This window comes from Doryrhamphus excisus, chromosome 14 (genome assembly GCF_030265055.1).
Source record: "Doryrhamphus excisus isolate RoL2022-K1 chromosome 14, RoL_Dexc_1.0, whole genome shotgun sequence".
Taxonomy (NCBI): domain Eukaryota; kingdom Metazoa; phylum Chordata; class Actinopteri; order Syngnathiformes; family Syngnathidae; genus Doryrhamphus; species Doryrhamphus excisus.
Genome location: NC_080479.1, coordinates 13,202,283 through 13,225,120, shown reverse-complemented (window position 1 = coordinate 13,225,120; position 22,838 = coordinate 13,202,283). Strand labels below are relative to the sequence as shown.

Below are 22,838 nucleotides of genomic sequence, written 5' to 3'. Positions count from 1 at the left end.
ATACATCCCCGATTTATCTGTATCACAACTGCGAAAATAGCATCACAGACTAGCCGTCTACTTTTATAAGGTCATACTGCATTATAATGTATGCTTACACTTTTAGATTCAGTCTAATAGTCCAGTAGATGCCTTCACAATACACAACACTCAAATAGCACAACATTCCAACTAGACTGATGGAATTCATTCATTTTCACGAGGGTCTCGGGGGGTGCTGGAGCCTATCCCAGCTGTCGGGCGAGAGGCGGGGTACACCCTGGACTTGTCGCCAGCCAATCACAGGGTACATATAGACAAACAACCATTCACACTCACATTCATACCTATGGACAATTTGGAGTCGCCAATTAACCTAGCATGTTTTTGGAATGTGGGAGGAAACCGGATACTCCGGAGAAAACCCACGCATGCACGGGGAGAACATGCAAACTCCACACAGAGATGGCAGAGGGTGGAATTGAACCCTGGTCCTCCTAGCTGTGAGGTCTGTGTGCTAACCACTTGTCAGCTGTGCCGCAGAATGGAATTATACTGCTTAACTCTCACTTGTACACAAATGTAACTTTCACTTTGTAAAGGGGCGTGGCAACTGCTACATAGACTGTGTACCTTCATTCTGTTCTCTTTTTCGGTCTTCGTCATTGATGATATTCAAGCTTAACGGTGGCCATTATACTGTAAATATGTGATACACTTTTTAAACATGCACCTCTTGTAGAAACAGCAGTAATAGTGAGCAACCTGAGATTAATCATCAGGTTTATGAGAGGAGAATAAATTGCCTTTTCCAAGCCAATTTAATTTCCAAACATAACGACTCATGTTCATTTGTACTTGGTTAACAAACGTTTGAAAGTATAATTGTGTGTTACCTCAGCAAATGGACAAAACAGATCATATCAATCTACACCCATAGGTACATATAACGAACATAAGCGTTATTTGTATATGATGCAGAGCATGTGTTATCGCAGAATTTTTGCGAGGGAATCCATGCACAAAACCGCATTAGCCACTTGTGTCCTCATCACCTCTGTGTTTGCAGCATATCACTCTGGACAGCTACATTCCTTGTCTGACCGACCTGTGCAAAGCATTGTGGGAGGTGATGCTGAGCTACCACCGCACAATGCAGTGGCACGAGGAGCATGACAATCAAGCAGCCACACCGACACCAGGTACTGCACAATACACCTATGCTACATGCATTTGCATTGATATCCCTAGCAAGAAACATAATGTATGTTATGCAAAATGTACTTTTCAATGATGTTCGAACTGGGGATGCTTTCTAACCAATTCTCGAATAGTGGACCGGTGGCCGCCCCCTGGGGGGTCGTGGTGAACTGTCCGGGTGGGCATGAGAGGCATGAGACCGCTCCACTTTATGGAGGACAGCATTGGGAAACATTCATTCATTCATTCATTTTCTACCGCTTTTCGTTACAAGGGTCGCGGGGGATGCTGGAGCCTATCCCAGCTGTTTTTGGGCGAGAGACGGGGTACACCCTGGAGTGGTTGCCAGCCAATCACAGGGCACATATAGACAAACAACCATTCACACTCACATTCATACCTATGGACAATTTGGAGTGGCCAATTAACCTAGCATGTTTTTGGAATGTGGGAGGAAACCGGAGTACCCAGAGAAAACCCACGCATGCACGGGGAGAACATGCAAACTCCACACAGAGATAGCCGAGGGTGGAATTGAAACCTGGTCTCCTTGCTGTGAGGTCTGCACGCTAACCACTCGACCACCGTGCAGTGCTGCCCTCTTTGGGAAACAAAAAAATGTAAAAAGCAGGCTTTGCTACACATCTTAAAGCAGTTTGTACTACTGTACATTACTCTCTGCACCCTAAGCTGAAGAAATAAGTCACAGAATCAGTTTGACTTCAAAGACTTGGTGAAAATGGGGTCAGGTTTCCACTCTCTCCACGCTCGCAGTAACACTAATCTTTCCTGCATGTTTGATATCGGCATATATACACCTTGGACAGGTTTATAGCATGCAGAGAGGAATCCCACATAGTTGGAGTGCCGCTGCTGACAAGTACAGTGGTTTGTGTTGTTTCTTTATCGGTGGAGATGTCATCCAACTATGCTCATATATGACATTGCATTTATTGTCGCTGATATGAATATTAACGTATGTATACAATGTAGGTACATGTTGATGATTAGTGTAATTAGAATGACCTAGTTGTATGTGATAAATAGTATGTGAGCAACTGATGAATTGTGAATGATGCATTTCTTTCTGGTGCAAATGTGTCATGTGCTCCATTACCATGCTAATGTAATCAGCACATTTATTGGTTATTGTTGCTTGCAATATTGATGTTTTCCATTCACTGTATACTGCATATTTGATTTTATGGATTTATTTGACATTTTTTTAAAAACTCATGTAGTTATTAAAAATCCGTAGCAGCTTTTGATTTTTTTTTTTTAATCTTAGATTTATTTGCATGAGGTGAATGAGGTTGTAAGTGGTTCTGAGTAGTCGGAAATATCCTAAATCCTTTGTCTGTTTCATGAAATGTCATCTTCCTTGCAAGGCAAAGGACATCCACCTCATTTTCCCGCCAAAAGTCCCATCAATCATCTCAATAGTTGATTGGCTTTCACCTCTGTGTAAAGGTGTCCCTGGCCTTTGCATTGCCCCCCCCCCCCCCCCCCCCCCCCAACCACACACACACTTATGCGTGCGTGGTTCTGTCAGTGTAGTGATTTACTGTCTGTGTGTTGTCTCATTTGTTCAACATTATTTTGAGGTGACATTGACCTCTGGCTCACACTAGAAGCCACCTGTGTCATAACGGGGGTCAGTGGATTGACGCCATTGTAATTGACCGACTTCCTTTGTAGGCAGAGCACCTGAAACTAGTATTATGCTTCATTCAGTTTAAATGCATGAGTCCACTATATCTATATATCTATACTTTATGCTCACCTTAACTATTCCAAATTGAGTTCCATTTATTCCGCCACATACTGAGAAAACTATAAATAAATATTTTTCATTTGAACCCAAACACCAAAAAAACACAGGAAAATCTATTTCTATAAAGATTCTAATCATTGGTCAGGGAGACATTTAAGGCTACTGTTTCTAGGTTTCATCGAAGTTTGATCTGCACTTAACAGTTTTTTTTTCTCTGTGAATAAGTGGAAGAAAGTCGCTTTTTTCTGAAACACTAGTGGTAGAAACAGAATACAAATAATAAATAGTTAGGAATAGGGGTGCTTTGATTGATCGGCCACCGATTGGTATCAGTATCAGTGAAAAAGCAAGGTACTAATATTGGCTGGAAGTACTTGCTTTAAAGCGGCAATAACCTTCACCAATCAGCTTTTTTTTGGGGGGGGGGGGGGGGGTCTTGGGGGCTTTATAGTAGCCACTTGGCTACTATAATGTCCCGATCCCAACCTGCTCTACTTGGGCATGAGTATCGCCTCAGTACGGATTTGGGTAGCATAGAGACACTATGTAGCAGTTTTAGCGCAGGAGGAACTTTTGTTGTGTGCGTGGCTGCGTTGAGCTACGGATGCTGTGTGACACGTGTGCCCTCTGTGTTCCGTGTTCATTGTGTCCAATGAACGTATTTTGTCTGCTCTTTTGGCGCAGAAGGTTCAGAAGGCAGTGGATGCGGCTGGAGGGGCCCATTAAAGATGGGCAAACCTTTTTTTCTTTCAGGTTTTCAGTTGATAATGTGAGAAGACTAGAAATAAATGCATTGTGAAATAAAAGACATAAGTTATGGATACCAGCATTTTGCTAATGTTTTGGTAAAACAAGCATATTGTCTTGAAATAAGCTCTGAAAATAAATGTTACAAAAATTTTCACAAGAATAAACCTTGGTGACTCCTAATATAAACTGTCGTACATTTAAACAGTTACATTGCATGTATGTGATCGGTATTGGTACCGGTATCGGCCGATTTCACTCACGGATTATCGGCAGCAGCAGCATAAAACCCTGATCGGAACATCCCCAGTTAGGAATTGATATCACTGTTTCATTCTAAAATGGCCAAACAACTAAGTTTGATTGGAAACTGTAATGGACAATAATAACACGGTTGGGTATGGATTTTGATAAGAAATGTCTATAGTGAATTAGCTTGTTGTTTTTGATGGTTCCATTTATTTCAGGAAATAGTTGAGCCAGAAGAATTCCTCCTGAGATTTTTTTTTTCCCCTCCTCCTTCTCTTGTGTTCGTTGGTTTGCAATCTGCAGTAAGGCGCAACAGACCTTTTCTTCTGCTAATCGTATTTCTCACAGAGAGATTAACTGCGGTCCTTTGAGTATCATGCTGGTCTGCTTACACATGATAGACTACCATGTGAACATATTGTATGTGGAGTGGGAATACCTTGAGGTATTCTCCTGCTGTCTTCCTGAGAAAGTTAGTCATGACTGGTTTCTCAGAGGAATAATTTAACATGCGTATTAATTAGAGCAGACTTTGAATGGATGGTTTATATGACGAAAACTCCTTAATACTCATTATATTGCACCATATATCTGCAATGCATGTTACACATGTGTGTATTGGTATAAGACTACTTTTCAAGAACACCCTCAAAGGCTCCTGTGAGCTTTGATAAATCCGTACTCAGTGATCCATACTGATCCAGAGGTTTCCCAGTACTTGTTACGTCTTCGTGTTTATTTCTTCCGCCTATTGAAAACGACCTTGGCAGGCCCCATCTCCAGGTCTCTCATCATCAGTCGTCTCTTGTTTCTCGTTCGCCACCCTCAGCTGATGTGAGGTGGTGTGCCAGACTCACTGAAGAGGAGTCAAAGCAAATTTGACTGTCAATCTCGGTGACGAGGAATCAATCCTCGGCTCCCTTGAGTTGCTGATTGACAGCTTCCTCCGTGAAGATGATCTTATAGAGTTCTGCTTTTAGGTTTGCATTATTTTCTCTTCCTTTGTAGCAACATAATGAATTCCTGCCAGTCCTGTTGGAAGCACACAATCAAACAATAGAAAAGTCACTGGGAGAAAAAAAAGATTTGTTCTGTTTCTTAGCACCGCTCCCTGTCTCTAATGCATAGATGATGCAGCGGAGTCTGATGAGTCGGTGGTGGACCGCAGTTATGTGAAGAAGAAGCTAGAGCACGGCCTCACAAGGATCTGGCAGGTTGGCTTTGTATTTGTACCGTCATTTTCACATCTATAGGGAAGAAGTTCAGTTCAATCATGGCCTCTCATGGCTACAAATGACCTGTTTTCTCCTTTTCATCAGGATGTCCAGTTAAAGGTGAAGGCCTATATCCTGGGGACCGACATGTCCAACTTCAAATATGATGACTTCATAGTAGTATTGGATGTCATCAGCAGGTATTTTATAAAATCATGCCAATCCTTCTCTCCCATATGTCATGTTATGTTGCTATTTCATCTCTCACTTCCTCAAGGCTAATGCAAGTTGGTGAGGAATTCTGCAGCAGTAAGTCGGAGGTTCTGCAGGAGTCAATTCGGCGCCAGAGTGTAAACTACTTCAAAAACTACCACAGGTGAGATTTGTTGAATCATGTTAAATGCTAGGTACTGTCGGCAGACATTTTCCCCGTCTGCTGTTCCTAGTGTGATACATCTTAGAGTTGATTTTGTTGATACTTAATTAGATTAGATTAGATTCAATTTTATTGTTATTGCTCATGTCACTGATACAGGGCAACAAAATGCAGTTAGCATCCAACCAGAAGTGCAATTTTATAAGTACCTTAGTAGTAAGTAAATGTAGAAAAAAATGGACAGATCTATGTAAAAAACTATAACAGGCTATGACTATAATACAGTGAGGATATGTACATATGACTATAATATGGCTATTGTAGATTATACAGATTATAAACAGTATGGATATGACAATATATAATAACAGTAATATGTACAGTATTGCAATGAAGTGACTAGAGTATGGCTATTTCAGATTATATAAATTATAAACAGTATGATCTAAGAATGCAACAAGATATTACAGTAATATGTACAATAGTGCAATGAAATGGTGCAATGAAGTGATGGGGGCGGGGCATAGATCAGCGGGGGGATGTAAGTAGTGGAAGGGGTGGGCAATTGGGGGCAGAGTTCAACAAGGAAACAGCTGTTGGGAAAAAGCAGTTCCTGAACCTGGTGGTTCTTGTCCGTAAGCTCCTATAGCGCCTCCCTGAGGGTAGGAGGGCAAACAGTCTGTGCGCTGGGTGGTATGAGTCTTTAGCAATTTGATGAGCTGGAAGCCCATTTGTGTCTTGATATCATAACCCGCTGCCAACCACTTGAATATGTACGCTTTGACAAAGACAGCACATCATCAGAAATGATTGCGTTGATCACATTGTGATTACCTCTCAAGAGTCATCAATAATAGTTTATCAGAATAATGATAATAAACTGCGTCAGGAAGAAAGGCATGCTTGGATTACAGTCGTGATCTCAAGGTGAAAGAGGTGACAGATGTAGCATTGTGTGGCATTATCGAACACCAGTCCACTCGAAATGAATGGAAAGTGAAGTATTGGGGAAACAATACTGTGTTGTTGTCATAAAGTCCACGCAGAAGAAACTCCAGGGTGACTTCTGCAGTTCTAAACATCTAAACAACGTTCTCCTCTCTGTGCTTGACCTTGTACTGCCTCCACATGTGAACTGGAACATCAAACGACTAATGTTGACTTTTTCCATTTGAAGCTCTCTCACACTCTTTTGTAAGGTCCTCAAAGTACTTTGTAAAGTGCCTTGAGACAGATGTTGAATTGAATGAAATGACATTTAAATTAGTGCTCCAGTCACGGTATTATCTTTAGTAATTGTGATTTGTGTGTGTGTGCGTGTTCTTAACAATTTCTTAGGGCACGACTCGAGGAGCTGCGAATGTTTCTGGAAAATGAAACATGGGAACTTTGCCCTGTCAAATCGAACTTTAACATCTCACAGCTTCACGTAAGTTTGAATATTATCACCTTAACGCATTCGTTTGCATAGGGAAGTATTCAATGCTGTTTGTATGTACATATGTCTCTCGTTTATCATGGTTAATTGGTTCCAAAGAGAAGAATTTGTTATTTATAAATGATATATTTTAATAGTTAGCACATAGAAAAACCCAAATACACATTATTAGAGTCCTCTAGACAATTCCATATTTATAAATGATGCATTTTAATAGTGGCTGCACAGTGGTTGAGTGGTTAGTGCACAGACCTCACAGCTACGAGACCAGGGTTCAAGTCCACCCTCGGCCATCTCTGTGTGGAGTTTTCATGTTCTCCCCGTGCATGCGTGGGTTTTCTCCGGGTACTCCGGTTTCCTCCCACATTCCAAAAACATGCTAGGTTAATTGGCGACTCCAAATTGTCCATAGGTATGAATGTGAGTGTGAATGGTTTTGTCTATATGTGCCCTGTGATTGGCTGGCGACCAGTCCAGGGTGTACCCCGCCTCTCACCCAAAGACAGCTGGGATAGGCTCCAGCACCCCCGCGACCCTCGTGAGGAAAAAGCGGTAGAAAATGAATGAATGAATATTTTAATAGTTAGCACATAGAAAACCTCCTAAATACACATTATTAGAGTTCTCTAGACATGAAGTAACACCCCTATAGTCAGATTTATACTTGTATTACCCAATATAGTAGACATCATAAGAGAAAATAAGCCCATTCAAACTTACAGCTTCACATAAGTTTGAATGTTATCACCTTAACGCATTCATTTGCATAGGGAAGTATTCACTGCTGTTTGTATGTACATATGTCTCTCGTTTATCATGGTTAATTGGTTCCAAAGAGAGGAATTCCATATTTTTTAATAGTTACCACATAGAAAACCTCCCAAATACACATTATTAGAGCCCTCTAGACATGAAGTAACACCCCTATAGTCACATTTATGCTTGTATTACCCAATATAGTAGACATCATAAGAGAAAATAAGCCCTTTAAGACACATATAAGACTTGCGCTCGTGTGTTGCTATACGTGCGTTCCCTAGGGAAGCTGAGTTTTATCTTTCCATAGGTTACGGCTGCACAAGTAGTTAATGTTTTTAGTAGGGTTTATTGTTCCTGTGTAAATTTGAACCGACTGTATACCCTTTAAAAGTATGAAAGGCTTATATTTAAATTAAGTGTCCAGATATGTGTTTACTCACTGCAATAGGCATCTCCAAGGGCACCTACGGCATTGATTGAAAAGCACACTCTTTGTAAGAGGGAACAATATAAGCGCCGTATATTGCACATTTACCAAGGTGCATATGCATACTCTTTTTGTCATTGCTTCTTCATGACATTGGCATTGAGGCTCACTTAGCATTAAATAGAGATATACAGTAGACCAGTATTTTTCAACCTTTTTTGAGCCACGGCACGTTTTTTTACGTTGGAAAAATTTTGAGGCACACCAATAACCAACATTATTTGCTTCTTTCAGCTTTTTCCTGATTATGGACACTCGCCACAGCAGATCCTTTTGATCCACATACAAATTTAAACAACAATATTACAAAATGTCACCACTACCTCTCACGTGCATCACTAAGTCTATTAGAGGAACGAGGCAATCAGCTACGTGTTGCCACACGGACGAATATTGCATTGCTCTGCCAGTCTTTACACCAATGACACGCGACAATGACATAATATTTGCCGAAAATTATTAATACATGTTAATTAAAAAAGTGATATTGAATAATTCCTCACGGCACACCTGACGATTTCTCGCGGCACACTTAAAATAGAAAAAAAGTTTGTATGCACTATTACTATACTGTGTTTTTCTGATCTTCAATGAACCAGGAGTTTAAGTTCATGGACCAGTGTCGCTCTCCTTCGGTCTCCCCGAGCCGACAGGGCACATCCATCCTTGAGGAGCAGTCACTGTTCCAGCAATACCTGCAAGAGGGAAACCCCTTTGAGATGCACATTGAACACAAAGAGGAGGAAACGGAGGATGTGCTGGCGTCCAATGGGGTGAGTGCCCAAGAAGGAAAAATAGTTCTCACACTGATATTTCATCATGAAACATTGAACAGAATACATGGGAGCTTGTTCAAATTTGGGGATATTTGTCTTTTTTTTTTTTTTCTGACAACCCGGTGATCAATTGTTGACCCAGTTGGCCTGTAGCTTCTCAATACATTTATACTGATGCCAAATCAGATAACAATGACTTGGTTTGACGTAATCGTCAGTGAGATAAATAATTCACAAGCATGACTAATTAATGAGGCGACCTGTTGAGATATACCACCGAGTTAATAAAGAGACAACTTGATTAATTGGTGCATAATCACTGTGTTTTTTTAGGATGTGTGAATCAGCCACTGAGCTGTCATCACTGGGCCTATTTCAACTTTTAATGGCATGCATCCTTAAGGCATTTCCTGCACTGTGCACACGTTGAACATTTAAAGCAGGTTATTTTTGCTTTGACGGCATAGGTGGCCAAAGGACAATTTGTGTCCAAATCCTTACAAGTGACAGCAACAGCAAAGAAGTTCATATATTGTGCAGTAGATGATTGCTCCTATTTTTTTCCCACACACACATCACACTAATAGAGGTACACAAGTCCTACCGTCTCCACTCGAAAATCATTCAGTTGTTCTGTCATGGCCTATTTGTGAATGATACTTCTCTTTCTATTACACCGGTTATTTATTTTTTTATATGGCTATAGTATCCTTTCAAGCAATATTGCCTTATCTAACGTGTCAGGCTTTCAAAGCCTTGCTTGTACTTAAAGCCTGTAATACTCAAGCGGTTGTGTTGCCTCGGTTAGCTCACGGTTAAGCAGGACAAAAAAAAAAAATATTGAATCATTTCTGGTAGGCTTTAACCAATTTCTTATCTCCAAGATGTTTCATTTCATGCCTAGGCTTCCAATACAGATAGAACTTCATATTACATTGGACTTCTTCAAAAATAATAGTTTCCCCCTAGGATACAATAAATTATAGCTCACCTCTGCTGCAGAGATTTTTGTGTGTGCAGAACACAGGTTACACTTTAATGTGGAATGTTTTAGAACAGGGGTCTCAAACACGCGGCCCGTGAGCCAAATGTGGCCCGCAGGACACTAGTTTGAGGCCCCCGCCTTGATATGAAAGTTAAATGTTAGTGCGTAATGTAATTACCTTTGATTAATGTTCATGTTAAAGGTTAAATAACTGTTAATAGTTATCCTCTCCATCCGTGTGGAAGTGGTAAGTTTTTGGCTATTTAAGTTTAAAGGAAATAACTTGAAGGCTACCGTTTAGGTCGCTAGCTTTCTAGTTTGCGAGTTAGCATGTGTCTGAAGACCCTGCAGTTGCGCAATATGTTGTAAATAAAAAGAGTATAATAGGGCTCTAATAATGCTTTGTTAATTTGAATCTGAAAAAAATAATGTGGAATGTTTTATCAGAGCTTTTCTTGTAGAAAATTGGAACCAAAGCGAAGTTTTTTTTAAATTTCTTTGTTTTTAATAAATGCGTTTTTTTGTTTTTTTGGAAAACCTGATGCGGCCCAGTCTCACCCAGACCTGAACTCCAGTGGCCCCCAAGTAAATTGAGTTTGAGACCCCTGTTTTAGAATGTCTTTACTCCAGGGCTGTCAAAAATAACATGCTAATAGCGCTAAGTTGTTGGGATCAGTCTTTGATATTTTTGGAGAACCTGTCCGCCATTTTTTGTGGTGTTATATACACAAATGGTCCTGTTTTGCAATGTTAAATTATCCTTAACAAATGAATCCTGAATCCACACGGTGATCTGGATCACTCCAAAAATGTAATCAGTTCTTCCATGACCCAATTTCCAACAATTCCTGAAAATTCCATCCAAATCCATTCAGAACTTTTCTAGTTATTTTGAACACAAACAGATAAAATAAAAATGGGCACAAAAATTGTGATTAATCACGATTAATTAATTTGAAAACTGTGATTAATCTGATTTAAAACGCCGCTTAAAAATTATGTGGTTAATTTATGGTTAAAATCAATACAGTTCCCATGGTGCTGAGAGTGCAGATTCAGGAAGTATGGGGTGACGCTGGGATTGCAAGGTTTATAGTGTCTTTCTGTGTATGAGTGAATATCTAAGTGCGTCCTGTCATTTTTTGTTAATGAACTCCAGTAAAAAATTTTGTTATTTTAGAAGTGGCAAATGGTGAATAATGTCGATTAATTTGTATAACTGTAATTAATCTGATTTAAAATTTTAATCATTTGACATATACTCTCAATAGAGGCCAAAAATTGTATCGTCATTTTTTGCAGGGGTCCATAAAACTGTAATGTAAATCCATGCACCCTGGTTAACACGCTAAGTATGTTTTAATTCACTTGCATACAATATCCCGTATAGTCCAGTCGTAGTCTAGATCTAATTCCAATTAACTCGCCACTGTACTCTAGCTCCCTTTTATTTTTCATCTCATCTCTCTGTACCACTCATCTTTTTTTGTGTCACAATCGTTTTTTCGTTTTTAAAGTACGAGTCTGACGAGCTGGAGAAGAGCGCTTATCAGGATTACGACAGCGACAGCGACGTCCCAGAGGAGCTCAAACAGGACTACGTTGACGAGCAGACGGGCGATGTCCCTCTCAAGAGGTCAGTCGCACTGTTACTTCACGCTCCGCTCTGGTGACACACACACAACTCAGGGGACCAGTGGTGGGATTTCATGATAAATCCAGGTGTCTATCATTTCTGCTCCAAGCTTACTTGACATTTAATGACAGGGATGGCAAAAAAAAAGGAAGCAAATCAAGTTCTCAATTCTTTGTTATTTCAGGAAAAGGACATGAAGTCATCCACTCATTTTCTCTACTTTTTCCATGCATAATTTTAGCTCACCTCCTTTTAACCCTGCTTAGTAGGCAGAAAGCTTACCGTGAACTCATAAAAAATTCTCTTTCTTCTCATGTTGGTGACTAACGGACGATTAGTCACTCAAAATGGCTCCCGTCGCTTATCTATTTCTTTGTTTGACATAGGAATTTGAGTTGATTTTGACACTGCTCTTTCATTGCATCTCATTATATTGTGGCGCTAATGTTGGGGTCAGTGAGTGCGACTGGTGTTGTTTTGATGTAATGTCGAAATACCAAGTATTCACGGCGAACAAAACATGGAAGACCATTACTTATTCAGGAGCTTGTCAGTTCAGAAGCATTGTTATGTCGCAATGAAAATGCCCTGTCATGTTATGCAAAATCACTTATTAACTACACCGTTATGTTTGTTCTCAGACTTGAATGTCATGATGTCACGCCTAATCTCTCACCACCATCCCCACAAACCCTTTGCAATTTTTTGTGCTGTGCATTAACCTGAACATTAGCCTAAAGTCACAAAAATGCAAATGTTCCATTCTTTTAGCCAGGAATCACTAATGGTTAATTATCGACTGGGTCGCATGGTCACATCCAGTAATTAAATGCCCCATGTAATGATTGCTGGTTAATGTAGCTCAATGATGGGTGTCAGGGGTCCGCTTCCTTCATGCTCGCCAGTTCAGAGACCTCACCATAGGGGTCCTTCTGTGTCTTCCGCAATGTGTAATGGGTTCTGATGGATTCATTATAACAATTTTAACCCCCAGTGAGGTTGTTGTTCTGCTCTTTTGCAAATGAATAATAAAGTTAGGATGTACAGTAAAACTCGGATATATCGGATTCAATTGTTCCCACTGGTTTTGTCCGATATAAGCGAAATCCGTTATATGCGTATACCGGAAAATGTCCGTTTTACGCATATATCGGATTTATATCCGGTATATGCGTATATCGGATTTTATCCGTTATAAAAAGGCACTTCCTTGACTATGTTTCCAATGTACCTGGACGCGCAGGCAACGCTGCAAACGCTGCAAATGACGTCGTATAGCGGCCTGTCACGATTCGGCGAATCGGAGCGCCACGATGCGGCCATCCGATATATGCGAGGGAAATTTAATGGAAATGCATTGGAACGGGACTGGAGATTTTGTCCGAAATAGGCGAAATCCGTTATAAAAAATCTGATATATGCAATGAATTTTTATTGGAAATGCATTACAGAAAAACTGGTTCTTTTTTATCTGTCCGTTGTGAGCGAATTTCCGATATATCCGAGGTTTACTGTATTTGTGTTCCGTGTGTCTCCTTTCTGCATCAGTGTGTCTCGGGAGACTATAAGAAGCAAGAAGAGGTCAGACTACAACTTGAACAAAACCAACGCCCCGATTCTTACCAACACCACCCTAAATGTCATCCGGCTCGTCGGTGAGTACCTTTTCCGCTAGCATGCACATTCATGTATGGACCGTGGACAGAGATTTTGGTAGTTTCCTCATCTCTCGCTCCAGATATTCTCCCTAATTAAGCCTTTTCCCACATCAACACACAGCGCTCTCTGCTTGTGTGACTGAGTTTCAGCAATAATGGTTAGCCTTTGCTCTGAGCTCTGACCTTGCACTTCTAAAGAGGTACTTGGATGTCCGTGTGATGCCTCTAAGTATGCAAATGCAACATGATCTCGCTTAGGTTCTTCCCTAATGGGCATGGCTCCGCTGGGATATAATTTACTGCAATTTCACACTTTTTTATCTGCTGCAAGTTTTATTAAAATAGAGAGAACATTTGCTGGAGAATGACATGCATGGAAAATGACAACAGTATTTGGACAGATGACTATTCATATATACAGCTGTCCATCGTTTACCGCGGTTAGTTGGTTCCGGTATATTTTTGTAGTTAGCACATAAAAACATTATAGTCACCTTTACACTTAATAATAGAAAATAAGCCATCTTAGGGCTGCACAGAGAGTGGTTAGCACGCAGGCCTCACAGCTAGGTGACCCGAGTTCAATTCCATCTCTGTGTGGAGTTTGCATGTTCTCCCCGTGCATGCGTGGGTTTTCTCCGGTTACTCCGGTTTCCTCCCACATTCCAAAAACATGCTAGGTTAATTGGCCACTCCAAATTGTCCATAGGTATGAATGTGAGTGTGAATGGTTGTTTGACTATATGTGCCCTGTGATTGGCTGGCGACCAGTCCAGGGTGTACCCCGCCTCTCGCCCAAAGACAGCTGGGATAGGCTCCAGCACCCCCGCGACACTCATGAGGATAAGCGGTAGAAAATGAAGGAAGACATCTTAGGGCTGCATGGCGGACGAGTGGTTAGCACGCAGGCCTCACAGCTAGATGACCCGAGTTCAATTCCACCCTCGGCCATCTCTGTGTGGAGTTTGCATGTTCTCCCCGTGCATGCGTGGGTTTTCTCCGGGTACTCCGGTTTCCTCCCACATTCCAAAAACATGGTTAGGTTAATTGGTGACTCCAAATTGTCCATAGGTATGAATGATTGTTTGTCTACATGTGCCCTGTGATTGGCTGGCGACCAGGCGTCCAGACGTTACTGTAGCTACTCTACTAGCGCTGTTTATGGTTAAGGAGAGACATGAGCTTCAATCGAGCTATTCAATCGCTTATTTATTACACAGGAGCTGCTGTCAGCCACTCTCTAGCTGTAGCTAGCTGACTGTCATGCACATCACTTCCCTGGTCCCGCTTCTTAAAGGCGCACACAAGTCTCATCTTTTGAGTGCCTTATTCATTTATTCATTTGGCCATTTTTATGCTTGAAAATGCTTAAATTAGGCCATGAATACATACTTAACTTAACATACTTACATTTATTTATTTTTAAAAACTAATAATAAACTATATTCCGAACCTGGGGAGACAGAGCCTTCTCCATCGCTGCCCCCACCCTCTGGAACTCTTTGCCCCATTCGCTCCGTGCTTGCCCTGACCTTCCCAGTTTCAAAAAACAATTAAAAACCCAACTGTTTAAATCTGTTTTTAATGTCTTTAAATAACTTTTTATATCTGACTGCTGTGCCCCGCCCCGCTTTTACTCATTTTAACCCGTTTTAACTGTGTATTAACGAATGAATGTTGTATTTTGGTGTGTCTTCTACTCTGTTTACTTGCTTTTATTCAACTCCATTCTTCTGTAAAGTGTCTTTGAGTATTTTGAAAAGCGCTGTACAAATAAAATTTATTATTATTATTATTATTTATATATTTGACCACTTTTCCAGTTTTTGTATGTAACATTTTTGCCTAGGTTTTCATAAACTTGACTTGATGCATTACGATTCAGGTGGAATTAACCCCCTGATTGATCCATTAATTGATTAACTCTCAATATTGTAGTCCTTGTAGGGTATTTGATGAATACAAAAGAGTTGCTAATGTTGCTATGGCTTGTCCTTCCAGGAAAGTACATGCAGATGATGAGCATCCTGAAGCCGATCGCCTTCGATGTCATCCACTGCGTATCACAGCTCTTTGACTACTACCTCTACGCGGTTTACGCCTTCTTCGGACGAAATGACATGGTACAATATTGCAGTGACTTGTAGAAAATGACTCTTTTTTTCAGCAGACAACTCACCGGCTGGGTGCACACACACAGAAGAGGTTGTATGAACTAAATATTCTGCACCACTGACAGCACACATGAAGGCTGTCTGGTTTTGACAGATCAGTACACTCGGGTTGATGTACTGTAACAGTTAAAGCAACGCCTCGCGGGGAGTTGAATGTTTGTAGGAGAGAGGAGAATCCCGTCTTGCTGATTTATGACCTCACGGGTGAATTGTTCCTTTATTTCAAAACTCTCGCTCTTTCATAAGTGGTGCTGCTGGCTCCAGTCTGCATTTTGGTTGGAAGCACGGGTTCAGCCTCCTGAACCAAATTCAAATAGTTGCCCATGGTGTAATATTACCTCAGGACCTAATAATTTCATATAATTGCAGAAATTGTCCATGATTCTTTATCCCCTACGACCACAACTGTAATTTGTAGAGTGAAACTTCCAGCACAAATTATCCAGCGTTCTTCCCCAAAGAGGTTATATGGTAATGTACTCCTCTGCTCATCTGCATCTGACTGTTGAACGGAGGCCAAGGCCACTGTACAGATATGAAAAAGTTAAAATACTCATTTGCTTAAACTATGTAAAGACGCGACAAGAAATTATGTTAAGTAGGGGTAAATCCTGTGTATACTAGTTATATACAAATACACTGTCAGTCAATTTTATTGTGATTGAGATTGATTGAGGATGGTCTGACTGTATTGTCAGTGAGTGGGAAAACATGTTACAATTATTGGTGGGCTTAACACTGATAGATGTATTGTTTGAACACATCCTCAATGTCGGGCGGCACGGCGATCCAGTGGTTAGCGCGCAGGCCTCACAGCTAGGAGGACCAGGGTTCAATTCCACCCTCGGCCATCTCTGTGTGGAGTTTGCATGTTCTCCCCGTGCATGCGTGGGTTTTCTCCGGTTACTCCGGTTTCCTCCCACATTCCAAAAACATGCTAGGTTAATTGGCGACTCCAAATTGTCCATAGGTATGAATGTGAGTGTGAATGGTTGTTTGTCTATATGTGCCCTGTGATTGGCTGGCGACCAGTCCAGGGTGTACCCTGCCTCTCGCCCGAAGACAGCTGGGATAGGCTCCAGCACCCCCGCGACCCTCGTGAGGAAAAAGCGGTAGAAAATGAATGAATGAATGAATGAACATCCTCAATGTCAAATAAATACCTTAGAATAAGAGTAGAATTAAGTCACATCACTCCAAAAATATGTCATGAGAAGGAAAAAAAAACCTATGTAAATCACACTGGACCAGTAGCGTCATTAGGCCTATTTTAGGGGGGCTTCAGCTTCTAAATAATTTGATATTTTTTATTGATTTTTTTTATTTTTTATTGATTTTTTTTTTTTTTTTTTTACAAAGAAAATCTCTGACAAATTTCATCTAATAGGGCAAACGCAGGCTAATAAGCAAGCCAATAAGCAGGCCAATACTAGCCTACTAGTAGTAGTAATAACCAGAAAAAGAATAATGATGATAGTAATAATAATAGGCTAATTGATAATATAATAATGATTATTATATAATTGATCTCTGTCCACTGGACAGAATGGTTGCAGAGGAGCTTGAGCAGCAGTTTTGCAGTGTAGATGGTATGTACTTGTGTAAATTTAATGGTGGCCTAAAACATTTGAGTATTGACTAAATCTGTCCAAAAGTGGGAAAGTTATATCCCGGTTCTTGTTCGTCATTTGTTTTTTGGATATTTAGATTCTTTAGATTTTTTTTATGTCTTAAAGATACCTGGACGTATCCCGTTGTGTAGAAGTGTATCAAGCAGCCATATTTAACACTAAAACCTCATTTTTGCATTCACAAATCAATCAAAATAAACCTACTTGTATATTCACAAGTAAGTGGGTGACAGACACATATTAGAAAGTATTCTGTAACAAAAAAATTCCAGTATGATCTGTATTGTTCAATTCGACGAGTTCAATTACATATTTTGGTATATAAGTTGCTTTGACTTAAACTCACAGGACCAGCCAGTGTGACTGATAGTCCGGAAAATACAGTAACCGCTGTGACTGTCAGTTTATCGTCCCCATTTTTGTTTGAATTCTATGATTGATTTGGCTCTCCGCTGCTTGTCTTAATGGTGTAATTTCATCTTAAGACTGGCCGTACTGAACATCACAAATGAAACAAAAACACAATTGTGTCTGTATCACCCTTGGGAAATGGTAATGATAGCAAGAAAATGGTTTCTATCCTATTGAGTTGGAAGAGATAAAGACAATGAGCGCTCTGCGGGGGTTCCTCTAATACAAATTATTAACATGTGTATGTGTGTGTGTGTGTGTCATGGGGAGATAACGTGCAACATCAAACTTAAAAAAAGGGTTGTTTTTCATTGTGTTTAAAGCTGCGGGAACATCTGCAGTGTGTTTTTATCATTCTTTTAAAGGGGACTTATTATGCTTTTTCCACTTCTCTGACCTATAAATGTTAGATTGTTGTATTCTCGCTTTAAACCATGGCAAAGTTTCAGATAATGAGGTTTGCGCTTTTTGGATGTGAGCCCTGAAAGACGTTTAGGATGGCTCAAAATGCTCAGTTTCAGAGCTTGATGCCTTTCCTATGTTACTTGGCAAGAGCAAATAGTAAGGAACAATTTATCAGTGTCCTAACTGTGTTTATTTTGTGTAAGTCATGGAGCAAAAGCGGTTGTCTGTGTAGCAATACAGAGTGTGCATACAGGGAGCGGGGGTTGCTAATAGCCATTTCCCACAACAATCAGTGGGTCTATTTACCATTGAGAGATGTTATTGAGTAACATCTTCAGAAACTAGTATTCGGCATCCAACATAAATGACTTTTGCGCATTTAAAAAAAAAGATAATAATAATAAATAATAATTCATTCATTCATTTTCTAACGCTTTTCCTCACGAGGGTCGCGGGGGGTGCTGGAGCCTATCCCAGCTGTCTTTGGGCGACAGGCGGGGTACACCCTGGACTGGTCGCCAGCCAATCACAGGGCACATATAGACAAACAACCATTCACACTCACATTCATACCTATGGACAATTTGGAGTCGCTAATTAACCTAGCATGTTTTTTTTTTGGAATGTGGGAGGAAACCGGAGTACCCGGAGAAAACCCACGCATGCACGGGGAGAACATGCAAACTCCACACAGAGATGGCTGAGGGTGGAATTGAACCCTGGTCTCCTAGCTGTGAGGTCCTTGCGCTAACCACCACATAATAATAATACATTTTATTTGTATAACGTTTTGTCAGAGTACTCAAAGACGCTTTACAGTAGAGAAAAAGAAATAAAAATAGAGTTGCGTAAAAACAGAGTAAAAAATGCATTAAAATACAATATCCAAACATTCATTCAGAGCTAAAACAAGGCTAAAAGCGGGGCGGGGCGGGGCGGGGCGCAGCAGTCAGGTATAAAAAGTTAGACATTAAAAATGGATTTAAACAGGTGGGTTGTGTTTTGAAGAAGGGAAGGTCGGGGCAAGCACGGAGTGAATAGGTGCAGATTCTGGAAGATCTTTATGTGCTGGTTATCTTATGAACTCTATAGGAGTCCACAATACAAAGTGCAGAAAAATGAGCATAATAAGTCCCCTTTAAGTTCATGTTTTTAAATGATAAACTGAAGCTGGCAACATAGTGTGCACCTGTTTGCTATGTTTTTCTTCCTCTCATTTGGTTTCATCTTCTAAATCCCCCCCCCCCCCCATTTTATTAATGGTTTCAATTAGAGAAGCACCTACAGGAAAATGCTAATATCTCCCATGAATCTTTAAAAAGCCCCTATGCACATATGCTGCTATTTTGACCCACTGAAACCAGGATGCAGCTGTTGGACTTCTCCACTCTATTAATATTCAAAAGGGTAAATACCTCATTATGTGTTGATATTGGCACTGCAAAACTGACCGTCTGTTACACATATGCTGTAGATGCATTATTTTCGGGGATCAGACTCATCATCATGGATAATCAGGCTTTCAGCTGTTTGGGCGGAGTTAGTTTTGAGACTTGGATATGTCACTCAAATATCTTCTTTTGAATTAGATAGAGACGGGAAGAATGGAGAAGCTGCAGAGAAAATGGGCTTGTTTTGCCCTTATGCTTCTTTTTTTTACCCAGCATTCCTCACTTGCACATGCACACAACCTCATTTATTTGTTGAGTTTGACAGGTTGTTAATTGCGATCAATTCGGCCCTTCGTTCAATGGACGCTGTAATATTACAAAGCTATAAAGACTGAACTAGCAGTACAACAGTGACTCTTTATTCTCTGCCAACTTTTCAGTCACATTTTGAAAGTTGTGAATTGTGCCTCCACTACAAGATGTACTGTCACATACAAAGCCACTTTGTGTCCTGTTAAATGATTCATTTGGTTTACTAACAACAAACCCCAAAGTCATTTTTTTTCTCATTAACTCATGCTAAATGTATTCAAATCAATAAAACAACAATGGTGTCCAAATTAGGCACCTGTCTACTTTTGTTTAAATAATTATTATTACAATAATTATTATTACACTTATATTATTACACTTATTATTACACTTTTTGTAAATCCTATAAACTTAATTTCACTTCTCATCTATCACGATGTCCGTCTGCTATCCAATCCAATCCACTTTATTTATATAGCACATTTTATAAGCAGAGTTTCCAAAGTGCTGCACAGACAAACAGTAAAATTAAATAGTAATCATCCAAAACCAAAAGATCATTGAAGAAATAAAATAGTAAAATAGATATTAAAATATTAAAAACAAGAAACAAAGCAATAAAAGTATAAAAAATAAAACCAACTACAATAAAATACGAAGAACTAAAAGACACAGGACCATACGACTCACTCCGAGTTAAAAGCCAGAGAATAAAAGTGGGTTTTAAGACGAGACTTAAAGCTTTCGATGTTGGGGGCCTTGTTTTACTTGGGAGGGGAGAGAGTTCCATAGTTTGGGGCCTACCACAGAAAAGGCTCGGTCCCCCCTATATGATATATTTAACTTCTTTTTTTCTTTTCTTTCAGTTTTAAGGCCCTTCACCTATCTTCTTCTATTAACTTTTGACTTTTTGTTTTCTTTCTTTGGTCCATTTTTCATTTGTAGCCTTTCCCAAGTCCGTCTATGCCAACTCACGGTGGCAGAGAATCGGGGCCTGCCCGCGTGGCGGGCCCTGCTTGTTTGGTAAGAGTAGAACTCCTTAAAAAAAATGGCGTATGATGTGCCTTGCAAATCTAGATCCTGTTCTAGTCACTTGTGTGGTGATTTGTATCCCCCGAGGTGTGTTTGTTCTTCCTTCATTCCAGTGACATCAAATGCATCTGAATACGACCTGAGAGGCATTTGAATGTTGTTTGCTGTGCTTCCAGCCTCTCCACAACCTTCATTTACCTCTCGTTTGTCATCTGTGATAGTTAGTGTTAGCTTTAAGATTCTCTTACTGGTTTTTAAATGTCTTAACGGCTTTGCCCCTTCGTATTTATCTGATCTGCTTTTAACTATACCAAAACCCAGAACCAAAACCCACGGTGAGGCAGCATTTAGCCACTATGGCCCCCACCTGTGGAACAGCCTGCCAGGAGGGCCTCAGGACTGCGGAGACTGTTGATATTTTTAAAAAAAGATTAAAGACGCACCTTTTTAATCAGGCTTTTAACTCATATTTTTAAACTTTTCTTATGTTTTTATCTTTTTAGTCTTATTTTATGCTCTTAGTCTTCAGCTTTTAACTCCAGTGTTTTGTTTTTATCTTGTTAGTCCTATTTTATGCTCTTAGTCTTCAGCTTTTAACTCCAGTGTTTTGTTTTTATCTTGTTAGTCCTATTTTATGCTCTTAGTCTTCAGCTTTTAACTCCAGTGTTTTGTTTTTATCTTGTTAGTCCTATTGTATGCTCTTAGTCTTCAGCTTTTAACTCCAGTGTTTTGTTTTTATCTTGTTAGTCCTATTTTATGCTCTTAGTCTTCAGCTTTTAACTCTAGTGTTTTGTTTTTATCTTTTTAGTCCTATTTTATGCTTTTAGTCTTCAGCTTTTAACTCCAGTGTTTTGTTTTTATCTTTTTAGTCCTATTTTATGCTCTTAGTCTTCAGCTTTTAACTCCAGTGTTATGTTTTTATCTTGTTAGTCCTATTTTATGCTCTTAGTCTTCAGCTTTTAACTCTAGTGTTTTGTTTTTATCTTTTTAGTCCTATTTTATGCTTTTAGTCTTCAGCTTTTAACTCCAGTGTTTTGTTTTTATCTTTTTAGTCCTATTTTATGCTCTTAGTCTTCAGCTTTTAACTCCAGTGTTATGTTTTTATCTTTTTAGTCCTATTTTATGCTTTTAGTCTTCAGCTTTTAACTCCAGTGTTTTGTTTTTATCTTTTTAGTCCTATTTTATGCTCTTAGTCTTCAGCTTTTAACTCCAGTGTTTCCTCAGAAGGGTCCTCCACACTGGGGGCTGTGTCGGGTCTGCTGAGGGGGTGCCATCCTTGGCTCCCTTTGACCCGGCCGGCTGGGGGTTCCTCCCTTTAATGTGGGGGTCCGCCCGTCTATCGGAGTCGGGGGGGCCCGGGTGCTGGTCCCCCGATGGCATGGCCTACAGCTCCTCCCAGTGTGGACGGCCCCAAAGGTGGCGTTTCCTTGGTCCTCAGTGCCATGCCATGTCTCCCTACTGTGTGTGACTGTGGGTCTAGTAAGGAGGGTGGGAAGGAGGGGCTTTCTTTTGTTTCTTTGTTTTTTCCTTTTAATTGTGGTAATCGTTTTAATTCTGTAAAGCACTTTGTGTTGCATTTCTTTGCAGCAAAAGTGCTATACAAATAAAGTTGATTTGATTTGATTTAGTGTGAATTTGGATGCCTTGTTCCGTGTAGTTACCCCTCCTCCCTTGGTTGGATTAGAGTCGTCTTGAAGCACAGAGTAAAGATTCTGTTGTCTGGGACGACGTGAGATGAGAGCAGATGTGTTTGCGTGTGGCATGCCTTCACACTTTGTTGGAGTGTGTGCTCCTATACAAGAAGGTGATACTGACACTTATATTGTGTGAATGTGTGTGTGTGTGTATTCCACAGTATGAGTCATCGGGTCTGGGCCTTATCAGCAGCAGACTGAGAACCACGCTGAACCGGATCCAGGAGAGCCTCATTGACGTGGTACGACTGTAACAAAAACGTAAAACGTCTCCTCACTACTCTCATGCTTTCCGCTTCCTCTTTCACCATCGCTCGTTACCTCATTGCTGGCCTCATTTTCTGACACAAACATGCTCTTTCCTCTATATCCGCTCCATTTCTCTCCTTTTTAGCCCCCCCCCCCCCCTCCCCTTCCACTCTATTCACTCTCACCATCCTGCCCCATATGCGTGGCCTTACTGTCGAGAGAGCGCATAGCCTATGTTGCCACCAAATACATTATGGGTCG

At 40.4% G+C, this 22,838-nt stretch overlaps 1 protein-coding gene across 3 annotated transcripts in view; it reads left to right on the top strand.

Annotated features, from left to right (window-relative positions):
- vps50 (VPS50 EARP/GARPII complex subunit) overlaps positions 1–22,838 on the top strand; it is an 88,370-nt gene that overhangs the window by 40,011 nt on the left and 25,521 nt on the right. For 2 of the 3 annotated variants that reach the window (XM_058047747.1, XM_058047749.1), the window contains exons 13-23: positions 1,049–1,181; positions 5,078–5,163; positions 5,269–5,363; positions 5,441–5,539; positions 6,878–6,968; positions 8,823–8,996; positions 11,502–11,620; positions 13,169–13,275; positions 15,280–15,401; positions 20,548–20,625; positions 22,490–22,570. In XM_058047747.1, coding sequence (XP_057903730.1) covers positions 1,049–1,181; positions 5,078–5,163; positions 5,269–5,363; positions 5,441–5,539; positions 6,878–6,968; positions 8,823–8,996; positions 11,502–11,620; positions 13,169–13,275; positions 15,280–15,401; positions 20,548–20,625; positions 22,490–22,570 — 1,185 coding nt within the window. The remainder of the gene's footprint in view (positions 1–1,048; positions 1,182–5,077; positions 5,164–5,268; positions 5,364–5,440; positions 5,540–6,877; positions 6,969–8,822; positions 8,997–11,501; positions 11,621–13,168; positions 13,276–15,279; positions 15,402–20,547; positions 20,626–22,489; positions 22,571–22,838) is intronic. The other variant, XM_058047748.1, reaches the window with a different exon arrangement.